Genomic DNA, 25,400 nt, shown 5'->3' with positions numbered 1-25,400 from the left:
CATTTCTTTGGCTTGTTGAATTTATAAACTTATAGCAATGTCTCAAAGCTCCAGAATCACCAAAAGAAGGCTTAGGGCAGATGACGTCAGCCGTAGATTGTCTCATCCAGAAGAATCGACCCGATTATGCAAATGACGCCCTGATCTAATGACACTCTGAAATCGAATGAAACTCAGGAACAAAATCTGACATGTGCACGGACCCTAGACTAACATTAGTCCGAGTGCGATTTGATGTTTTGTCAGATCGCACATGGACAACAGATCTGCACCTGCCCCAACACTGACATTTAGCGGTCTCCAACCTGTGGTGTTGTGAAACTACAACTCCCAGCCAGCCCTGACGACCACAACCTGCACAAATATAGACCATTTCAGATCAAATTAATTTAAAGGGAACCTGTAAATTCAAACAAGCTCCCTCATCACAAGCGTTGGACCTTGGTGCCAGTAACATTGATTCTGGTGTCCTACTCTTCAGCCACAAATATTATCTGATCCTGATAAACAAATTCCCAGCCGACAGAGTCTCCATTCTGTATTTAAATGGAAAGACGGGTGCATTTGCTGCTGATTTGCCACAAAATGTTGCAGTATTATATCCAGATTTAATGGAAAGAGAGCTCTCATGGACTATCATGCCCTAGCCAACCCCAATCATTGGACGTCATTATCCTGCTCCCATGAGGTCTTGGCACAATGCTGAGCCAGACCGCAATCTAGAACGACCTCTAAGATGACTGACTTCTGCTAAAGTAGACTGCACATGACCTGTGACATGCCTATCCCAGCACTAGCCGGAAGTATAGGGGGCAAAAGACAGATCATCACAGGAAGAGCATCAGGCCACCCAATGCCCATTCCTCCCTCTCAGAGCGCTGATTTATATATTTTCTACCCTCCCTGCTCACCCACAGCACATGCTCATAGAGCGCCCCCAAGGGCTAAGGGAACTCGGTACCGGGCCCTTCGGTTCTCAAGGGGGATGTCACGGTGGCTGACCCGGTCCGTGGCCCTCGGGAGGTCCGTTGTAAAAGGAGCAAGGCATAAAGACCTGTTGCTCACTCGGTGTTCTGGCTACCGGATCCTGCACCTCAGAAGGAGGCAGCCTGTGTAGGGCAGAACTCCTTCTGGTTTCCTCTCCTTTTGCTATGACTTCTTCTCACTTTCTACAATACAGTTTGCTGTTCGTGTCTCTTTCTTAGGATGCTGCCGCACGTGGGGCAGGCGCAGCTCCGTGGCCTTATGTCTAGGCCTCTGACAGGATCCCACCCCTGTCGGGGGCCAACTCCCTGAGCGGAGCACAGGCAGCAGCTAACTGGGAGAAGCCCAGCCAGCATCTGACCAACTTCCTTTCCAGACCACCAGTTTTACCTAATTGTGAGAAGTGCCCTAATAGATAGGAGCATAGTTCCCCCTGGTGGACTGGAGTATGAAGTGTGTTGTGTGTTGGTGTTACCTGGCAGTGAGATCTCCTTCATTGCCCTCACACGTAACATCACTCCCCCCTAGAGGAGAATGATATTACTGCAACGACCAGGACCCTGGGGCGCTGCACTCACAAAAGCTTTCTTGAGACTCTTGAGTCTCTTGAGACTGTAGACAGAGGCTGATGGGCAACATCAGCAGGAACATTAATGTAAAGTGAGCTCTCATGGACTATCATGCCCTAGCCAACCCCAATCATTGAACATCATTATCCTGCTCCCATGAGATCTTAGCACAATGCTGGGTCAGTCTGCCATCTGGAACGCCCTCTAAGATGACTGACTTCTGCTAAAGTAGACTGCATATGACCTATGACATGCCTATCCCAGCAGTGGCCAGAAGTATAGCGGGGGCAGAAGACCAATCATCACAGGAAGAGCATTAGGCCACCCAACGCCCATCCCTCCCTCTCAGAGCACTGATTTATATATTTTGTACGCTCCTAGCTCACCCACACCACATGCTCACAAAAGCCTTCTTGAGACTCTTGAGGCTCGAGACTGTAGACAGAAGCTGATGGACAACATCATTGGAAACGGTGAATGTAAAGAGAGCTCTCATGGACTATCATGCTCTAGCCAACCCCAATCAATGGACGTCATTATCCTGCTCCAATGAGGTCTTTAGCACAATGCTGGGGCAGTCTGCCATCTGGAATGCCCTCTAAGATGACTGACTTCTGCTTAAGTAGACTGCACATGACCTGTGACATACCTATCCTCGCAGTGGCCAGAAGTATAGCAGGCGGAAGACCGATCATCAGAGGAAGAGCATCAGGCTACCCAACGTTGCTGAATCACTGCACTAAGTGCATAGGAAAAAGTCTATGAATGATGGTAAGAAAGGTTTCAGCACATAGTCCCTGGTCCCGAATACCCGCCCTGGTTATTATGATGTGTTCAATATCTCATGTCTCAGTATACGTATAAAGGAAAAACGATCATACAGTATATCATTTGAGCCCAGTAACAAATGGACGGGGCATACATATTTTTATGGTTCGATTTCATCATTTAAGCCGTATGAAAATCCTTTCACATTTTTGATAGACTTGAAAAGATGAAGAAGAAAAAAAAGGAAAAGAAACATTTTGCTTCAAGCCCTCCATTATGGAAATAATTTCTGGAATCCATCTCGTAAAGCTTTCGTGCTGGAGGTTATTGATTTGATTTAGAGTCACCCAGAAAGCCGAGCACCTGTCACTTTTAATTGTCTTTTACTTTTATTCCGTCAAACGATTATAATGGATACAAAAAGTCTGGTAATTTAATTTTCAATGGTCTTGCCAGAAGAGCAATTCATTTTTGTTAAGATCGCCCATTACATTCTTCTCTGCAAAGCAGTTTGTCCTTGTGTCTGTTCCGTAAAATTCCATCATATGTCTGTCACACTTTCAGAACATCTTGATATCCTTGAGGGAAGGTGGTGGTGGCACATCGTGAATGGTGCCGTCGAGGGAAGTGGATCCTGCGTGAGACGTCGTAATGATTGGGTGGGTGTGGGGGCAAGCCTGATCCATCATATCATTGTATCGCCCAAGTACTCGACAGTTTCCGAAACGCGTCTTCTACCAGGAGGCCCATGTGTTATCTCACGTCCATGTGGAAACCATGTGTCATTCGTCCAGCTAAGATATATAGCTCTGTACGGGAGAAGGATTTGATATGCTTATTTGGCAGCCTTTAAATCAACGTGAAGGACCTTCCCTACAGATGTTGCCTCTTAATACAATGCGACCGGCTGAAACGTAATGAGAGCCCATACATGTATACAATATTAAGACTGAGTGGAACATATGGCATTACAAAGGAATGTCAAGATGTTGTAAAGATCACAGGAAAGGAGCAAGAAACAATAAAGCCCTTAGGCCTGGGCTCATATAGTCTGTGGTGTATAAGGTAGAAGGCCTCTGTACAGTCAGTGCCCACCGTCTTATCACATTGGCAGGACATGCTCATTTCATTAGCTATGATTCTTTATCTCGTTCCTCAACTTGCTGAGTGCCGTAGATGATTATATAACTTGATGACCTGTGGATTTTTACAGATTAGTACTTGTCACTTTAGCCTGTATCACAGGTCATATTTCTTGGTGGAGTTAAACATGATGTAAGATAGTAGTTGAAGACTTTATGCATAGCTCCACTTTCATTATTTTACAAAGTACCTAGAATTGTTTAAAGAGAAACTAAACTTTTTTTTCATTAAATTACCCATTTCAAAAACACAGTGATGCACTTTTGTTTCAATGCCCATTTCATGCTCCTTTAGAAGCTGCTTTTAACTGCTGCTCAGCAAAGCCATGTACCCTGTATTAAAACAATATGTGTATGGGAATTGCCTTGTCTGAATGCAGGGGTGGAAAGCAGAGAGGCTCAGACAGAGAATGTCTCATACTTTTGATTGTTAGAATATGGGGAATGGATTTTGCAGAGCAGCAGTTGAAAGCAGCTTCTAAAGGACAATGAACTGTTCAATTAAACAGCACTGCAGCATAGTACAGTATTTGGAAGAGAAAGAACCAAAATAAGATATTGAATTAGAACACAAATATAGTATGATTACATGATAAAAAAAAATTAGTTACTCTTAATATAACAACTTCATAACTTGGTGCTATTATTTGAACCAGCCCTATTAGATATAAAAACTTGTGATGGTTTTTAGTCTTCATACTACCAGCAAACAAACTTATTGCACTTGAACATGGAAGGTACAGTATACGGTAAGTCATTTGTTCTATAACACTGTATCCAGAGTGATACCATAACAGTGCCATCTACATTTCTCTCATAGCAATGGTAGCCACAGTGATCACATACCATTAACAGTCTCAGCAACGCTAAAGGATATTTTCACATGCAACATTTTTGCACCTTTTTTTTTTTAATGCAGACCAAAACTTGCCCTCTTGGCAGTAAAAATGCTGCATTCAAAACGCTGCATTTTGCTGGTTATTTGCAGCTTTTGTTTGTGGGTTTTTGCATTCTTTTTGGCACAAATTATGTGTGTGATTTGTCTATAGTTCGTGTTTAATAAACGTAGTTTTATTCACCAAAAATGCAGCCAAAAACGCTTAAAAGTGCAGCAAAACCTGCTGTTTTTTGCGGCATTTGTGCACTTTTTCATTGCCTTCTATGTGTGAAAAGACACCACAAAAATCATAAAAGGACTGACATGCTACAGATTTTAAAAAAATGCTGCACTTCTCAAATTCAATCAGGAAAAAAAATAAAAAAACAAGTGTGTGCATAAGATTTCCTATAAGTCTCCCTACCCAGCGTGCCAGGCATGTCTCTCTCCGTAAGTATAAACGTTACCCCTTTCACCACAGTCAGAGGTCTCTCGTACAGCCAAATCAGATCTCATGCTTTGCGCTGATGAGGGGCAACACCCAGAAACATGTGTCTGCATATTAAGATTCTGGTTTTATCCTAAGTCACGTGGCAAGGCTCGTTAAAGGGTCAATATTGATTTTTAGGATCACTACTTCCAGTAGGTGGCGCTAGAGTTCACATAGCTTAACTACTCAATAGTTCCGACGCGCGCACAGTCTAATCCTGAGACTACATGCATCACTAAAACGTGTCAGAGATGGCGGATGTAATGACAATTTTTTTTTATCACGGTCACTTCCTGTCCGTGCTGTTACCGTGGTGACATCGTAGTTAGTAATCTCTTATATAACCTGACAAGGCCCCACACCAGGGCATCGGGAATCTAACACTTAGAGGACCTCTCACATTATATAAAATGCTTGTACTTCTTATAAAGTCCGCTGTTCTCCCGATGATTTTCTTTTTTCCCTGCGCCCCCTTTTTCCCTGTATGTAAATCTAGTCTTTTTTTTACAACTGGGCATGTCCTCAACAAGATGAGAACCCCACCCACTTGTCTAACAGACTATTTTTATATACGGGCAAGAGGAGCCCGTATCTCAGGACCAGAAAGATGGTCTCAAGCTCAGTTGATGAGTTTTGACATTGTCTGCTTCATTCAGGTGGGGAAATAAACCAGGAGGTGCCTGCGGATCTATCCATTTACTTCTATAGGGTTTAGCCAAGGAAGCATGCTTGGCTCTTACATGACTCCCACAGAAGGAGCTCTACATATAATCGGTGAATTATTCATCATCTAGATTTCATTAGATAGGGGTCAGGAGGCCGTCATTTTTGAGGTAGGTGCCAGTCTCTGTCTTTTGTCATAACTGATATTCATATAATAGGGACAATTTATCAGAATTTGTATAAGGAAATTGGACGCGTTGCCCACAGCAGCCAATCCAGTTGCTTCTTTCATTTTTAAAATGGTTTTAGAAAAATGAGAGCCGGAATCTGATTGGCTGTTTATGGGTAACTCCTCCATATTTCTCCTAGTTTGATAAATGTCAGAGGTCTTATAAAGAAGTGTAGGGTGGGGCCGGGTCCATATTGTAAGCGTTCTCTCCTTAATACTGCACAAAGCTGCTCAGAATTTGTGGGCGTATTATAATAATGACATCAGCACAAAGCGCATTTTGTCCACATCTCATTTTATGCGGTGGGCTTGTAACAAATTGATTTAAGTGCACTTTTGGAAGGAGAGAGGGCAGGACAGAATTGATTTCTGTGGTCAATGAATTGACTTCCATCACGAGACTGAGGTTTGAGAGTTTTTCTATGCTAACAAGCCAACATAATCTTATTCAGATGGGGATGATTGATGTTGCTTTACTCTAATGCACTACATATACAGTACTACGCTGCTCTGCAAGTCCCATTTGCATTTCAAATAGAATATATGACCCTTTTATGATGATTGCCTGTATGATAGGGCTGAGGAGCCGAATTATAGTTTCAGATGTAGCAGAGCTGAAGTGGCCATTGGGATAGTTTGGAGTGCCTGAGGCATTTTGATCTCCCTAACACTTGACTGTTAACATTCCCCATGTCCCTTCCATCAGTCTAGTATTAATCCCCCTATCCCACAAATCACCATTATTATATTTTAAGAAAACCTTGATGTAATTACAGTTAGACCCTCTAGTTTTTTTTCTGCTTTTTAGTGAAATTTGGCAAAACTTTTAAAAATACAAAGTGCTACATTATTATATATATATTTTTGAAACGATTTTATTCGAAGCCCTAACCCTAACCATAATCCTACCCGTAGCTCTCACCCTAACTATAACCCTAACCCTAGCTCTAACCATAACCCTAACCGTAGCTCTAACCCTAACCATAACCCTAACCCTAGCTCTAATCCTAGCCCTAACCATAACCCTAACCCTCGCTCTAATCCTAGCCCTAACCATAATCCTAACTCTAACCCTTGTCGTAGCCCTAAACATAACCCTAACCCTAGCGCTAATCCTAGCCCTAGCCATAAACCTAGCCCTAACCATAACCTAGTCCTAACCATAACCCTAACCCTAGCTCTAACCCTAATCATAACCCTAACCCTAGCTCTAATCCTAGCCCTAACCATAACCCTAACCATAGCTCTAATCCTAGCCCTAACCATAACCCTAACCCTAGCTCTAATCCTAGCCCTAACCATAATCCTAACTCTAACCCTTGTCGTAGCCCTAAACATAACCCTAACCCTAGCGCTAATCCTAGCCCTAACCATAAACCTAGCCCTAACCATAACCTAGTCCTAACCATAACCCTAACCCTAGCTCCAACACTAGCTTTAACTCTAGCCCTAACCATAACCTTAACCCTAGTACCAACCTTAACATTAGCCCTAACCATAACCCTAACCCTATAACTAATCCTAGCTCTAATCCTAGCCCTAACCATAACACTGACCCTAGCTCTAACCCTAGCCCTAACCATATCCCTAACCCTAGCTCTAATCATAGCCCTAACCATAACCCTAGCTCTATCCCTAGCCGTAGCCCTAAACCTAACCCTAACCCTAGCGCAAATCCTAGCCCTAACCATAAACCTAGCCCTAACATAACCTAGTCCTAACCATAACCCTAGCTCCAACACTAGCTCTAACTCTAGCCCTAACCATAACCTTAACCCTAGTACCAACCTTAACATTAGCCCCTAACCATAACCCTAACCCTATAACTAACCCTAGCACTAATCCTATTCCTAATCATAACCATAACCCTAGCTCTAACCCTAACCATAATCCTATCTCTAGCTCTAATCTTAGCCCTAACCATAACCCTAGCTCTAATCCTAGCCATAGCCCTAAACATAACCCTAACCCTAGCGCTAATCCTAGCCCTAACCATAAACCTAGCCCTAACCATAAACCTAGCCCTAACCATAACCTAGTCCTAACCATAACCCTAACCCTAGCTCCAACACTAGCTTTAACTCTAGCCCTAACCATAACCTTAACCCTAGTACCAACCCTAACATTAGCCCTAACCCTAGTTAGAATCATAACAAGTATGTAAAAACTAAATATTAGAAAAGTACATTTATTTTTACAGCGAACACCTTATTAAATTTGCGACAGATCTTCTAGTAGGTCCCTAAATTAGAAGTGAAAGGAAAGGCAAAGAGCTTCAAGCAGGGTGCAGTGCATATGATTCAATACTGTTGCTCCGTACGCAGAGTTTGTCATAGTCTACAGGGCTCTGCATAGGCAGCGACTGAGATAACAAAGATCACTTCATTATACTGAGAGTTTTTTCATCTCGCTGACCACCGGGTGAGAACTCAGTGGAATTGGGCATCACTCCAAGTTCAGTAGAGTCCTGGCTGCTTTGACAGTGGGCAGGGGAGGGAGAGAAATGTTGTTCCCCTATCAAACTTGGCACCCGAGGGAACCACCAATGTGGCTCCTGTTACGCTGTGTCACTGTCAGAGGTATATTATATGAGATTCAATTAATTAACATAATGTAGAAGCCATCTGCAGTCCTATAGAACAACAAAGGTAACAGAGCAATATCCAAATTTATTGCCCCAGAGCGCTACCACAAGCCAGCTATAAGAGTAGACTATCTTCTGCATGTTTTTTTGTTGTTGTGGGTCTGTGTTGTGTTGTGGGGTTCACACAGGGGTGTCCCTCAATTTTAGTGATGTGCTGTTTGTGAATAAGTCAGTTTTCTCAGTTGGATCCTTTATGTGAACGATGAAAGCAGACAGTGAGAGAATGGCTCTCAATGGCTCTCTCCAGGTTCCAATACGATTTAAACCAGCTTCCTTATATTGGGGTTTTGACCTTGTTGGGAGATTTTTAACATAAAAATTGTGCATCCTTTTTTACCTCCTTTTTATGGCGAAATGAGGCAAATCATCCAGTTCACAAAAAAGATCAATTTTTAAAACCTCTTCCAGGAATAAGCAAACACACAAAGCAAAGGAATGCCAAGAAATGGTGCAAAAAAGTCGAAAAATACTGCCAAAATCTTTATTAAATATATATAATACAAGGAATCAAACGATAATAGTGGGTAAAAATCTGCTCACAGATAACACAGAACGCCTGGAGACGGAGAGAGCCCCCCACAACAGCAGCCAAGCAGGATATACAGGGGGCAACGGATAACAACAACACCTGCGTACTACATAATGATAGTGCTTAGTGGTACAGGAGAGATCAAAGTACGCAGGGGTACGAAGCCAATATAACACATAGTGTAGTGACCACACGATATACCTGATCAGCTGATGCGGTGGAGAGAACGTCCGCTCCAAACCCACCCTGACACGCGTTTCGGAGATGTCCTTCCAGGAACAGTAGTGCCTCCATATTGAAGCCTCCAGGTATAAGTCAGTGTCCTGATAATGAGCTTTGGGATACTACCTGGGATATTAGCCAGTCCAGAGACCCATCTACAGACAGTTGTCTCGGGGGACCTTCCCCTCATGAGCATGGAGCAGACTATGGATGGCTGAAGGAGGCTCACTTGACGCAGCTTTGAGGGGACTACCTCTAATTAAACAGACTAGTTGTTTCTGTGAAAAACACAGCCAATAAGCCAAAGTGCCCGATGAATTTTGCCAAATTGATTCAGGTCTTCAGTATCTGAACTTAAAGATCCTATGATGTATATAAATTACTAGATGGTGGCCGATTCTAACGCATCGGGTATTCTAGAATATGTATGTCCCCGTAATATATAGCACAGCCACGTAGTATATTGCCCAGCCATGTAGTATATTGCCCAGTCCCGTAGTATATTGCCCAGTCACGTAGTATATTGCCCAGTCACGTAGTGTATTGCGCAGTGACGTACTGTATTGCCCACCTACGTAGTATATTGCCCAGCAACGTAGTATATTGCCCAGTGACGTAGTATATTGCCCAGTCACGTAGTATGTAGTATATTGCCCAGCCACGTAGTATATTGCCCAGCCGCGCAGTATATTGCCCAGTCACGTAGTATATTGCCAGCCATGTAGTATATTGCCCAGCCACGTAGTATATTGCCCAATCACGTAGTATATTGCCCAGTGACGTAGTATATTGCCCAGTCACGTAGTGTATTGCCCAGTGACGTACTGCATTGCCCAGCTACGTAGTATATTGCCCAGCAACGTAGTATATTGCCCAGTGACGTTGTATATTGCCCAGTGACGTAGTATATTGCCCAGTGACGTAGTATATTGCCCAGTGACGTAGTATATTGCCCAGTGACGTAGTATATTGCCTAGTCACGTAGTGTATTGCCCAGTGACGTACTGCATTGCCCAGCTACGTAGTATATTGCCCAGCAACGTAGTATATTGCCCAGTGACGTTGTATATTGCCCAGTGACGTAGTATATTGCCCAGTGACGTAGTATATTGCCCAGTGATGTAGTATATTGGCCAGCTACCTAGTATATTGCCCAGTGACGTAGTATATTGCCCAGTCACGTAGTATGTAGTATATTGCCCAGCCACGTAGTATATTGCCCAGCCGCGCAGTATATTGCCCAGTCACGTAGTATATTGCCAGCCATGTAGTATATTGCCCAGCCACGTAGTATATTGCCCAATCACGTAGTATATTGCCCAGTGACATAGTATATTGCCCAGCCACGTAGTATATTGCCCAGTAACCTAGTATATTGCCCAGTGACGTAGTATATTGCCCAGCCACGTAGTATATTGCCCAGTCACGTAGTATATTGCCCAGTGGCGTAGTATATTGCCCAGCCACGTAGTATATTGCCCAGCCACGTAGTATATTGCCCAGTAACATAGTATATTGCCCAGCCACGTAGTATATTGCCCAGCCACGTAGTATATTGCCCAGTCACATAGTATAAAGCACAGCCCACGTAGTGTAAAGCACAGCCCATGTAGTATATTGCACAGCCCATGTAGTATATTGCCCAACCACGTAGTATATAGCAATGTGGGCATCATATCCCTGTTAAAAAAAAGAATTAAGATAAAAAATAGTTATATACTCACCTTCCGGAGCCCCCGGATGCAAGCGAAGCGGTTACCGTTGCTGAGTCCTCGCGCGCTCCATTCTGAAGAGGGCATTGCGGTCTTGCGAGATGATGACGTAGCAGTCTCGCGAGACCGCTATAACATCATCTCGCGAGATCACAGCATGGACCAGTTACCAAAGCGTCGCGAGCGGAAAAGGCCTGTTGTGGATGTGAGGGGCCAACAGACGGTGAATATATAACGATTTTTTTTTTTATTATTATTTTTAACATTAGATCTTTTTACTACTGATGCCGCATAGGCAGCATCAATAGTAAAACGTTGGTCACACAGGGTTAATAGGAGCGTTAACCGAGTTCGTTACACCGCGGCATAACCCGGTTGGTTAACGCTGCCATTAATCCTGTGTGAGCGGTGAGCGGAGGGGAGTACGGAGCGGGCACTGACTGCGGGGAGGAAGGAGCGGCCATGTTGCCACCGGACTGTGCCCGTCGCTGATTGGTCGTGGCTGTTTTGCCGCGACCAATCAGTGACTTGGATTCCATGATAGACAGAGGCCGCGACCAATGAATATCTGTGACAGACAGACAGACGGAAGTGACCCTTACACAATTATATAGTAGATTACATTATTATACTGCATCCACAATCTATACCAGGGGTTCCCAAACTGTAGCTCGAGAGCCACATGTATCTCGTAGGCCCGTGATGTGTGGCTCATGGCTATCTGCTAGCTTGGAGCATTAGCACCAGGTGTAGCAAACAGCTAATAAGCGCGGATCTCTAGTTGGTGACTTGTGTGTGAAGCCCTGCACAGAAGAGCAGTTCTGAATGCGGTACAATTGGAAACCCTGGAGCTTTCCACACGGCCTTGGTGTGATTTCAGTGGAAAAGCTTTGGCTGTAATTATACCGGTATCACTACTGTGAGTGGGGCAGGAGCTGGATGTGGCTCACGACCATCTCTCAGACCTGGATGTGGCTCTCAAGGTCAGAAAGGTTGGGGCCCTCAAGTCTGAACTATATGGTAAAGTCTAGTGTTAATACTAGAAATGAAAGAAACCTTATTTATGTCATGCTTTGTATGGTATGTGAATAAATCAATGACCTATTCTGTGCACCATTTCTTTGTATTGTCCATTGTTCTCTGTGTATTGGTAAAACATCTGCTTAGAATCTGTACAGTGATATTTTAATCAGATTCTCCCTTGCATAGAGTGGTGGGCTGCGGAAATAGACATGTTTGTCTGTGATTTCTGAGAATAGTATTGCTGATCCATGTCACTGGGTGGAATGAAAGGTTTTTCTGTTGTGTTAGCTTCAATTAACTCTGAGTGTGTAAAGAGGTCACATGCACAATATATAACAATGTTCTGGATCCATCACAATCGTCTCAACTGTGAAAGTGATCTATGGGACAGAGCGATAGATAGATAGATAGATAGATAGATAGATAGATAGATAGATAGATAGATAGATAGATAGATAGATAGATAGAATAAATGTAGAGGTATACAAATACAGAGAGAGATGAAAGAGAGACAGATGTAGAGATAGATGATAGATAGCAGATAAACGTAGAGATAGATCAGTGTGTAGATAGATTGTGTGATAAATGGACATACATATAAAGCAGGTGAAATAAGTATTGAACACGTCAACAATTTGACACAAAGTGAATATATTTCTAAAGGTGCTCTTGACGTAATGTTCTCACTAGATGTCGGTAACAACCTATCCAATCCACACGGGCAAATAAATCATACTACAGTTGTGCATAAATTATGTGTAATAATGAGAGATGACACAGAGAAAAAGTACTGAACACACTTACTGAAATGTATTTAATACTTCGTACAAAAGCCTTTGTAGGTGATGACAGATTCCAGACATCTCCTGTATGGAGAAACTAGTCGCAGGCATTGCTCAGGTGTTATTTTGGCCCATTTTTACACCCAAACACTCGCCACATCCTGAAGCTTGTGTGGTCTCCTTCTATGAACTCTAACCTTTAGTTCCTTCCGTGAATTTTCTATTGGGTTCAGGTCAGGTGATTGGCTGGGCCATTCTAGCAGCTTTATTTTTTTCTCTGAAACCAATTGACAGTTTGTGTTTGGTATCATTGTTTTGCTGAAATGTCCACACTCGCTTCATCTTCATCATCTTGATAGACTGCAGCAGATTTTTATCAATAATATCTTGGTACATTTGTTCATTCATCTTTCCTTCAATTATATAATGTTTGTCAGTACCTTATGCTGAAAAGCAACCCCAAACCATGATGTTCCCATCTCCAAACTTCACTGTTGGTATGATGTTTTTGGGGTGATATGTAATGCCTTTTGGCCTCCAAACATGATGTATTATGGCATCCAAATAGTTCAGTTTTGGTCTTATCTGACTAGGCTATATTCTCCCGGTATTGCACAGGCTTGTCTAAATTATGTTCAGAAATGGAGTCTGGTCAGTGTTCATACAGGCCATGGCGGCGGAGTGCACTACTTTTAGTTTTCTTTTAAACAATTGTACCTGTTGTTTTCAGGTCTTTCTATAGTCCTCCACAGGTGGTCATTGGCTCTTTGACAACTCTTCTGATAATTCTTTTCATTCCTCTGTCTAAAATCTTGTGGAAAGCTCCTGGTTTTGGTTGGTTTATGGTTACATGAGGTTCTTTCCACTTCTAGATTATAGCCCCAACATGTACTCACTAGAGCCTTCAGTAGTTTCAAAATTCTTCTATAACCAATGCCATCAGTATGTTTTTCAGCAATAAGGTTGGGAAGGTCTTGAGACAGCTCACTAGTTTTGCCCACAATGAGATGTTTGTTCTGTGGCACCTTGGTAATAAGACACCTTTTTCTATGCCATCAGTTGAACCAGCTAATATTACTTTTCACTAAATGGCAGAATTGCTTTCTAATTACTGATAGATTTCAACTGGTGTCATGAATTTCCATCGTCATGTGTTCACTACTAGAAAATTAGAAAATTGGTGATGTGTTCAATACTTTTTTCACCCACTGTAGATGCTGCGATGCACAATAGATGAGTTTACCACTTGTATCGTCTCATTACATCCGCACTATTATATATTATAGCTGTGGTATTATCGCTGCTTATCATGGAGAATTAGATCATACATATCACAGCCACGACGTTTGGCCAATCCCCCGACTTTGAGGAAATAACTTGATTTTCCATAAATGGAGGAGGTATTAATCTTGCCACCTTATTTCTACAGTCCCCTACTTTCTGATAATAGGAATTCGTCAGTGTCCCTTCCCAGTACTAGATCAGCAGCTTATTCCCCCCCCTTCCCATAAGATATGGGGACACATTAGTCATTAACCATTAGTCAGTGCTTTTGCCATAAGTGGATGACACTGGAGATTTACGATGTCACTGTCAGACTTTTAGGAAGGTTAAACCATAGAAGGGGGAATAAAATTACCAGTAATTAAATTTGCAAGCAGGTTGCCATCCCCAATGGATTTATGGCTTTTATGGGGTGTATAGTAGAACAACACAAAGCGGCCTCGTCCGGCCGGCTCGCCTCTTTTCTTTTACATAATTAAGCTCTGGTCCTTTTGGAGAACGCTGAAGCAGCATTTAAAGGAAAGTCATAAACGGATCTATAAATAAGATGGCATTACCGCAAGGACATTATTGTAATGACTCTATGCAATAGCTTAGAATAATAGCCCCCGGCCAGCATTGTGTGACAGCTCTGCCGAGAGCCAGCGCAGGGCGTAATGTCTGTGTTACTGCAGCACTGCGTATTACCGCTCAGCATATGGCGGCATCTAATATCTGCGTCCTGAGGAGATCCCATATGCTCTAGACATAGAAGCGTGGCTGCCTTCCCTTCTAGAGCACCTCCGAGGTGACAGGAAATTCTCAGATTTGGAATGGTGGGGGGCAATCACCCCGGATATTTTATCGACTGACGCTCGACAACAATTAATGTGATCAGCAGTCAGTTTGTGGCCGACCATACCTACATGCGTTAGTCCCATGGTTTAGTGGGTGTAAATTATTACTGTCCTCGGCAGCACATTCCTGTTTACACAGGATGATGTGCTGATGAGACTATGATTATTAAGCTTAAAAATCATCATTTCACCCAACAAAAACGTGCTCTGCTCATTCCTCTCTCCTTTACCTATAAGAGGAAGTAATTAGTGAGAATGTTGTTATTCTATTTATCTATCAATCAATCTCTCTATCAAAAATGGAGGCACCATGTTCTTCAATAAAACGTTGAAGTTTTTTTATTCCATGCCTAAAGTAACTGAGGTTTCAGCTCTAACACTGAGACTTTCTCAAGTAACCAAAGTGGGCTTTCCCCCAAGGCTCCGTGCTAGAGCCGAAACGTCTCATACCTTAGGCATGTGCTGCCTCCACTCCTGCTACTTTTATTTTGGGCTCAGACTGCATCTACATTTTATGATTAGTGCTGCTTTGTTAATTTCTTTCTATCTATCTATTATCTATCTATCTATTATCTATCTATCTATTATCTATCTATCTATTGCATCAGCTATCCATATCTCTCTATCACTATCTATCTAGGAGCTACCGCGTCACCAACACCGGAGCTCCTGCAACCCTCAACCTACTGTCTCCTTCCCCATAATCCTGTAGAATGTAAGCCCGCAAGGGCCGGGTCCTCGCCCCTCTGTATCAGTCCGTCATTGTTAGTTTGTTTACTGTATGTGATATCTGTAACTTGTATGTAACCCCTTCTCATGTACAGCACCATGGTATCAATGGTGCTATATAAATAAATAATAATAATAATAATATCTATCTATCTATCTATCTATCTATCTATCTATCTATTATCTATCTATTGTATCATCTATCCATATATCTCTCGATCACTATCTACCTATTATGTATCTACTGTATCTATCTATTATCTATCTATCACATTTCTATCACTATCTATCACTATTTATCTGTCTATTATCTATCTAAAATCTATCTATCTATCTATCTATCTATCTATTTATCTATCTATCAATCATCTATCTATCACTATCTATTATCTATCTATTATCTATCTATCTATCTATCTATCTATCTATCTATCTATCTATCTATCTATCTATCTATCTATCTTTATTTATCTATCAATCATCTATCTATCACTATCTATTATCTATCTATCACTCAATCACTATGTATCTATTATCTATCTATCTATCAATTTATCACCATCTATCTATCTATCACTATCTATCTATCTATCTATCTATCTATCTATCTATCTATCATCTATCTATCTATCTATCTATCTATCTATCTATCTATCATCTATCTATCTATCACTATTATCTTATCTATTATCTTTCTATCTATTTAGTATCTATATCTTCTATCTCTCTATTATCTATCTATCTATTTATCTATCTATTTATCTATCACTACCTACTATCAATCTATCTATTATCTGTCATCTGTCCATCACTATCTGTAATCTATCTATTATCTATCTATTATCTATATATCTATCATCTATCTATTATCTATCTGTCACTACCTACTATCAATCTATATATTATCTATCTATCTATCTATCTATCACTATCTATTATCTATCTATCCATCATTGTCCACCTGTCTATACACTTATATTGCACACAATATATACTGTATATTAATAACGCACAGGGCTTTGTAGAAAGCTTATGGACATAGATGGCAATACTTGCTATTATAACCCAGCGGAAACACTTGCCATAACTTCCAGGATTGTGAGTTACTTTTTATGACGGGTCCATGTTTGGATTACTGTCCATATATCACATGGTATTGTACAGTCCATAACTATAATGTGTTACACATCTGCACAACAGCACTTAGTGTAACAATTAACATATGTCGCGCGACACTGAATATCGGGGATGGAGAATGCTCATAACTTTCCTGCCTGTGTTCCTGATTAACGTTGGCTTTGTGTTACGTTTGCTTGTGTATTAATCAGTGCTATAATAATGTAGAGTACACTTCTACTGTAAAGGGGCAAATAAATCAAAATGACGTTCACACTGATGAAGACCCTTATTTCCTTCACTCACAAAACTCACTGTCAACCCCACAGAGCCCGTTATCCCAACACGTCTGTGTATGTGTGTGCACGGGTTTATGTGCTATATATGTGTATGTACAGTGTGAGTGTGTATATATATAGCGTATATATATGTATATATATATATACATATATATACATTTAATATAAGTTAAATTGAAAACAAACAATATATTTTTTTCATTTAAACACATATGCAAATATACAGATTTATACATGTGTGTCTGTCTAAATATATAAATAATTATACACCAAAATACATATATACATACACACACGTATATCTCAGTATATGTTTACATGTGTTTTACATAAAAAAGCAGATTATATATCTTCAATGTATATATATATATATATATATATATGTATATTGAGTATATATATATATATACATACATACATACATACATACATACAATTAAGATACTGTATACAAGGGTTTTTTATGCATATATATATATATACAAAAATGAAGGTAGCACTCCCAAAATGAAGAAGATGAACACGCCTTAGTGTATACACATATACATAATACTCATATACAGTACATGCACACACAAGTACGAATAAACCAGTATATGTGTATATGTGCTTAAGTAGATATAGTATACTGTATATATTTTGTTTTTAATTAAATGCAATTCATTAATTTAATGGTCTTATTAAATCTTCTAAAACACCTTTATATACTGATGTATGACATCTTACTTTATTTTTTTCCTGTATATCTAGCTTGTCAGTAAGAGTCCGTTGCATATTGTGTAACTTGAATGTTAACATTTTGTGAAATTGTAATTATTTTTTAAAATTATTCTAAACATAAGCAATTTAATGATTTATATAACTAATGATTTTATAATTTTATCATACGTAATAACAGTGCTCAATTTTTTTTCCCATATCTTATCGATAAAGCAAAATGTAAAATAATGGGTTTTTTACTTTATTTTTTCAATAGAGAATGAGATTTATATATGTATTTATTATAGATGCATATGTATAAATATACCTATGTATGTGTGAAAATTTTATATATATATATAGTAGATGGTGGCCCGATTCTAGGGTATTCTAGAATATGTAGGTAGTATATAGCACAGGCTACGTACTATATTGCACACGTAGTATTGTGACGTAGTATATAACACAACCGACGTAGTATATAACATAGCTACGTAGTATATAACAGATCTACGTAGTATGTAACACAGCATACGTAGTGTATAGCAGAGCTACGTAGTATATAACACAGCCACGTCGTATATAACATAGCGATGTAGTGGATTGTACAGGTATGTAGTATATTGGTCAGCGACGTAGTATATAGCAGAGCCACGTAGTACATTGCACAGGCACGTAGTATATTGTAGAGCCACGTAGTACATTGCACAGGCACGTAGTATATAACACAGTCACATAGTGTATTGCACAGCTACGTAGTGTATTGTACAGGTATGTAGTATATTGGTCAGCCACGTAGTATATAGCAGAGCCACGTAGTATATAGCAGAGCCACGTAGTATATAACATAGCCACGTAGTATATTGTAGAGCCACGTAGTACATTGCACAGGCACATAGTATATAACACAGTCACGTAGTGTATTGCACAGCTATGTAGTATATTTGTCAGCGACGTAGTATATAGCAGAGCCACGTAGTATATAACATAGCCATGTAGTATATTGTAGAGGCACGTAGTATATTGCATAGCTACATAGTATATTGCACAGCCACATAGTATATTGGACAGTCACGTTGTATATTGCCCAGCTACATAGTATATAGCACAGAGATGTAGTATATAACAGAGCCCACGCAGTATGTAACACAGCCCATGTAGTATATAGCAGTGTGGGCACTATATGCGTGGTTAAAAAAGACTTAAAATAAGAAATAAACATATACTCACCTTCCGGAGGGCCCCTTGAAGTCCTGGCGCCTGTATGAGTGCAGGACCTGTGATGACATCACGGTCACATGACTGAGACGTCACGGCAGGTCCTTCTCGCATAGCATCCTTGGCACCGGAACCTGCCGCTTGCACCGCCGAGTACAGCGCGCCACGTCGGAGGGTGAGAATAACCTTTTTTAATTATTATTATTTGTAACATTAGCTCTTTTTACTATTGATGCGTATGCAGCATCAATAGTAAAAAATTGGTTACACAGGGTTAATAGCTGCGTTAACGGAGTGCGTTATACCGCAGTCCGTTACCGCTGGCATTAACCCTGTGTGAGCGGTGACTGGAGGTGAGTATGCGGGCGGGTACTGACTGCAGGGGAGTAGGGAGGGACTAATCGGACTGTGGCCGTCGCTGATTGGTCACGACAGCCATGACAGGCAGCTGGCGAGACCAATCAGCGACGTGGGATTTCCGTTACGGAAGTTGCAGACAGACAGACAGACGGAAGTGCCCCTTAGACAATTATATATATAGATATATATAAAAATTTGTGTGTAATATATATATATATATATATATATATATACATACGAGGGGCGATCCAAAAGTAATGATAATCAATGCTAAACACAATGAATATAGTCAAAAAATAAATTAATTTTTCTACATAGTCTCCTAACAAGTCTATACATTTAGTCCATCTCTTTTCTAAACTTAGAATTCCCTTCGAAAAAAATTCTTGATCTTGACCCTCTCTTCGATCTGCCAATACAACTTCTTCAACTTTTTCACGTTTTCTTCATTGAGGGACGTGGATGGGCGTCCTTCACGATGGTTATTTTCCGTCGATGTTCTTCCCAGCTTAAATTCCTTGGCCCAGCGTGCAACTGTGGAATATGGAGGAGAAGAGTCCCCCAATGTTTCCACCAAGTCGCAGTCATTTTTTTCAAGCAGAGGTATTTGATGACAGCTCTGAGCTCGTTTTTTTCCATTTTGATGTTCACTCCTCGGCAGTTCATATTCAAATGAATGTAGCTCCCAGGAATCGTGGTCTATTTAAGTGATTTTTTTTTCCTGGACTAGTGGGTACCTAAGAGAGAAGAAAACATTTTATTTTAATTTCTGTGTGCAATAGAAATAACCGATTATCATTACTTTTGGATCGCCCCTCGTATATATATATATATATATATATATATATATATATATACATATATATATACTAGATGGTAGCCCGATTCTAACGCATCGGGTATTCTGGAATATGTATGTATGTATATAGCAGCCACATAGTATACAGCACAAGCCACGTAGTATATAGGAGTACTACGTGGCCTGTGGTATATACCATGTGGCTGCTATATACATACATACATATTGCAGAATACCCGATGCATTAATATAGGCCACGCAGTAAATAACACAGCTCACGTGGTATATAACACAGCCCACACAGTATATAGCAGCCACGCAGTATATAGGAGCCACGCAGTATATACAGTATATATATATATATCTCTGTGTGTGTATGTGTATACATGGGTATACAGTATATACGTATATATGTGTGTGTATATGTGTATTCAGTATATATATATGTATATATGTATATCTGTGTGTGTATATGTGTATACAGTATATACGGTATATATATGTATATCTGTGTGTGTGCATATGTGTATAATATATATATATATATGTGTGTATGTATATGTACGGTATATATCACTTATTTAGAATCTTTCACAGTTTATTTGAATATGTTTTTTTATGTTTTTCCTTTCAGTGACCTCAGTGAGAACCAGATCCAGGCAATCCCCAGAAAAGCATTTCGTGGTGCGGTAGATATTAAAAACCTGTGAGTATTTGCCCGTGGAGTGGTATCATTTGGCCTTTATGGCATCTTGTAATGCAGCGCATCCCTTAATACCACAAGTTTCTAATGGTTTATGACATTCAAACAATATTTTGACCTGTATGAAGAATGTAAACCAGCAGAAGACGGAGACAGGAAATCACTCCGAGATGTAGCGTTCGGGGCTGGTCCTGATTTTGCTGCTTTCCATAAGACTTTTAAGAGATATAATAAATATTTTAACTCTTTATGACATGGATTTAAGCATTTTATTTCCCTGCAGATAAGTACCATTGGGAGATGTTTATAGGGACTTGTGGATTTTTACATTTTTTTTTTTAGATTTTTAAACCCGAGTCTGATAAATAATGAAAAGAATAATAGTTTACATGTTTACATCTATTGTTAAACTTTCTCTTAATTTTTTTAATCACTTTGGAAGTATAAACAATATACTGTACTTTCTATTAAACTTATGTTTTTGAAACTATTGCAGATATGAAATGAAAGAAAATACCTTTGCGGTAATTTTGTTTTTACAATTTTGGATAATTTATTTTAAATTAATATATTTTGGGCTAAAATAATTTTTGCAAATTTTTTCATAAAAAATATTGCACCAAGTGGCTTACAAGGATGTTGGTTTTCCTGTTCATTGTTGGCTGCAAAAAGAGATTAACTATAAATCCGTCAGTGAGCTTGTTGTGACGGGAAGTTTGTAACTCTTTTATCTGTCTTTTTCTGAACTCTTTAGTGCTGAATTATGAGCAAAGATTACATTAATGAAAAGCTAATCTTTCATGTTATCATAATAATAATCTTTATATAGCGCCAACATATTCCGCAGCGCTTTACATAAATTAGCTGAGAGGAGCTCAGTAAAAAAGAGACAAAAAAGTTACAAATCTCTTTCAGAATCAGCACCCTGAGGATTCTTAGTTAACTCTTTCTCCAGCTAAGAATAAATATAGCGACTAGAGATGACTGAACCCAAACTTAAAAGTTTGGGGTTCGTAGTGGACAGTTAATGTCCAGTGCTAATCGATGAACACAGACTTCTTTCCGTTGGTGTTCTGGGGGAAGTTCGTTGCAATGTTCGCAGTTCTGGGATACGTCCTATGCAATGTTGGGAGTTTTGAGGGAGTCTGTTGCAATGTGTGGAGTTGAGGGAGAAGTCTGTTGCAATATTCAGAGCTCTGGGGGAAGTGCGTTGCAATGTTTGGAGTTCTGGGGGAAGTCTATTGCAATATTCGGAGTACTGGAAGAAGTGTATTGCAATGTTTGGAGTTCTGGGAGAAACCCATTGCAATTTCCAGAGTTCCCAGAAAGCCCGTTGCAATATTCGTAGTTCCGGATGAGTCCGTTGCAATGTTCAGAGGTCTGGGAGAAGTTTGTTGCAATGTTGGGAGTTCTGGGGGAAGTTTGTTGCAATGTCCAGAGTTCCCAGGGAGCCCTTTGCAATATTGAGAGTTCTCGAGGAGTCTGTTGCAATGTTTGGAGTTCCATTGAAGTCCGTTGCAATGTTCTGAGTTCCCAAGGAGCCCTTTGCAATATTTGGAGTTCCCGAGGAGTCCGTTGCAAAGTTCCAGGGGAAATCTATTGCAATGTTGGAAATTCTGGGGGAAGTCCGTTGCAATGTTTGGAGTTCTGGAGGAAGTCCGTTGCAATGTTTGGAGTTCTGGGAGAACCCCCTTGCAATGTCCGGAGTTCCCGGAAAGCCCATTGCGATATTCGTAGTTCCCGATGAGTCCGTTGCAATGTTCGGAGGTCAGGGAGAAGTCTGTTGCAATGTTGGGAGTTCTGGGGGAAGTCAGTTGCAATGTCCAGAGTTCCCAGGGAGCCCTTTGCTATATTGAGAGTTCTCGAGAAGTCTGTTGCAATGTTTGGAGTTCCACCGAAGTCCATTGCAATGTTCGGAGTTCCCAGGGAGCCCTTTACAATATTTGGAGTTCCCGAGGTGTCCGTTGCAATGTTCAGAGTTCCGGGGGAAGTCTATTGCAATGTTGGGAATTCTGGAGGAAGTCCATTGCAATGTTTGGAGTTCTGGGGGAAGTCTATTGCAATATTCGGAGTACTGGAAGAAGTGTATTGCAATGTTTGGAGTTCTGGGAGAAACCCATTGCAATTTCCAGAGTTCCCAGAAAGCCCGTTGCAATATTCGTAGTTCCGGATGAGTCCGTTGCAATGTTCGGAGGTCTGGGAGAAGTTTGTTGCAATGTTGGGAGTTCTGGGGGAAGTCTGTTGCAATGTCCAGAGTTCCCAGGGAGCCCTTTGCAATATTGAGAGTTCTCGAGGAGTCTGTTGCAATGTTTGGAGTTCCATTGAAGTTCGTTGCAATGTTCTGAGTTCCCAAGGAGCCCTTTGCAATATTTGGAGTTCCCGAGGAGTCCGTTGCAAAGTTCCAGGGGAAATCTATTGCAATGTTGGAAATTCTGGGGGAAGTCCGTTGCAATGTTTGGAGTTCTGGAGGAAGTCCGTTGCAATGTTTGGAGTTCTGGGAGAACCCCCTTGCAATGTCCGGAGTTCCCGGAAAGCCCATTGCGATATTCGTAGTTCCCGATGAGTCCGTTGCAATGTTCGGAGGTCTGGGAGAAGTTTGTTGCAATGTTGGGAGTTCTGGGGGAAGTCTGTTGCAATGTCCAGAGTTCCCAGGGAGCCCTTTGCTATATTGAGAGTTCTCGAGGAGTCTGTTGCAATGTTTGGAGTTCCATTGAAGTCCGTTGCAATGTTCTGAGTTCCCAAGGAGCCCTTTGCAATATTTGGAGTTCCCGAGGAGTCCATTGCAAAGTTCCAGGGGAAATCTATTGCAATGTTGGAAATTCTGGGGGAAGTCCGTTGCAATGTTTGGAGTTCTGGAGGAAGTCCGTTGCAATGTTTGGAGTTCTGGGAGAACCCCCTTGCAATGTCCGGAGTTCCCGGAAAGCCCATCGCGATATTCGTAGTTCCCGATGAGTCCGTTGCAATGTTCGGAGGTCGGGGAGAAGTCTGTTGCAATGTTGGGAGTTCTGGGGGAAGTCTGTTGCAATGTCCAGAGTTCCCAGGGAGCCCTTTGCTATATTGAGAGTTCTCGAGAAGTCTGTTGCAATGTTTGGAGTTCCACCGAAGTCCGTTGCAATGTTCGGAGTTCCCAGGGAGCCCTTTACAATATTTGGAGTTCCCGAGGTGTCCGTTGCAATGTTCAGAGTTCCGGGGGAAGTCTGTTGCAATGTTGGGAATTCTGGAGGAAGTCCATTGCAATGTTTGGAGTTCTGGGGGAAGTCTATTGCAATATTCGGAGTACTGGAAGAAGTGTATTGCAATGTTTGGAGTTCTGGGAGAAACCCATTGCAATTTCCAGAGTTCCCAGAAAGCCCGTTGCAATATTCGTAGTTCCGGATGAGTCCGTTGCAATGTTCGGAGGTCTGGGAGAAGTTTGTTGCAATGTTGGGAGTTCTGGGGGAAGTCTGTTGCAATGTCCAGAGTTCCCAGGGAGCCCTTTGCAATATTGAGAGTTCTCGAGGAGTCTGTTGCAATGTTTGGAGTTCCATTGAAGTCCGTTGCAATGTTCTGAGTTCCCAAGGAGCCCTTTGCAATATTTGGAGTTCCCTAGGAGTCCGTTGCAAAGTTCCAGGGGAAATCTATTGCAATGTTGGAAATTCTGGGGGAAGTCCGTTGCAATGTTTGGAGTTCTGGAGGAAGTCCGTTGCAATGTTTGGAGTTCTGGGAGAACCCCCTTGCAATGTCCGGAGTTCCCGGAAAGCCCATTGCGATATTCGTAGTTCCCGATGAGTCCGTTGCAATGTTCGGAGGTCGGGGAGAAGTCTGTTGCAATGTTGGGAGTTCTGGGGGAAGTCTGTTGCAATGTCCAGAGTTCCCAGGGAGCCCTTTGCTATATTGAGAGTTCTCGAGAAGTCTGTTGCAATGTTTGGAGTTCCACCGAAGTCCGTTGCAATGTTCGGAGTTCCCAGGGAGCCCTTTGCTATATTGAGAGTTCTCGAGAAGTCTGTTGCAATGTTTGGAGTTCCACCGAAGTCCGTTGCAATGTTCGGAGTTCCCAGGGAGCCCTTTAGAATATTTGGAGTTCCCGAGGTGTCCGTTGCAATGTTCAGAGTTCCGGGGGAAGTCTATTGCAATGTTGGGAATTCTGGAGGAAGTCCATTGCAATGTTTGGAGTTCTGGGGGAAGTCCGTTGCAGTGATTGGAGTTCTGGGGGAAGTCCATTGCAATGTTTGGAGTTCTGGAGGAAATCCGTTGCAATGTTTGGAGTTCTGGAGGAAGTCCGCTGCAATGTTTGGAGTTCTGGCGAAAGTCCGTTGCAATGTTTGGAGTTCTGGGAGAAGTCCGTTGCAATGTCCGGAGTTCCCAAGGAGTTTGTTGCAATGTTGGGGATTCTGGAGGAAGTCCGTTGCAATGTTTGGAGTTCCGGACACAGTTTGTTGCAAAGTTGGGAGTTCTGGGGGAAGTCTGCTGCAATGTTTGTTCGGAGTTCCAGGAGAAGTCCATTGCAATGTTCAGAGTTCTGGGGGAGTCCATTGCAATGTTCGGAGTTCCAAGGGAAGTCCGTTGGAATGCTTGGAGTTCAGGGAGAAGTCTGTTGCAATGTCCGGAGTTCTGTGGAAGTCTGTTGCAACGTTCTGAGTTTTGGGGAAGTCTGTTGCAATGTTCTGAGTTCCGGGGGATGAGAGAGAATATTTTCCAGCTCAAAAGTTTAGAACCACATTGTTTTCAATGGTGTTTGGGTTCT

At 41.4% G+C, this 25,400-nt stretch overlaps 1 protein-coding gene across 2 annotated transcripts in view; it reads left to right on the top strand.

Moving 5' to 3' along the window:
* SLIT2 (slit guidance ligand 2) overlaps positions 1 to 25,400 on the top strand; it is a 391,877-nt gene that overhangs the window by 234,250 nt on the left and 132,227 nt on the right. For both annotated transcript variants that reach the window (XM_069744688.1, XM_069744689.1), the window contains exon 5: positions 20,609 to 20,680. In XM_069744688.1, the coding sequence (XP_069600789.1) occupies positions 20,609 to 20,680 (72 nt within the window). The remainder of the gene's footprint in view (positions 1 to 20,608; positions 20,681 to 25,400) is intronic.

Source organism: Ranitomeya imitator, chromosome 1 (genome assembly GCF_032444005.1).
Source record: "Ranitomeya imitator isolate aRanImi1 chromosome 1, aRanImi1.pri, whole genome shotgun sequence".
Classification (NCBI taxonomy): Eukaryota; Metazoa; Chordata; class Amphibia; order Anura; family Dendrobatidae; genus Ranitomeya; species Ranitomeya imitator.
This window is presented reverse-complemented; position numbering and strand designations above follow the sequence as displayed.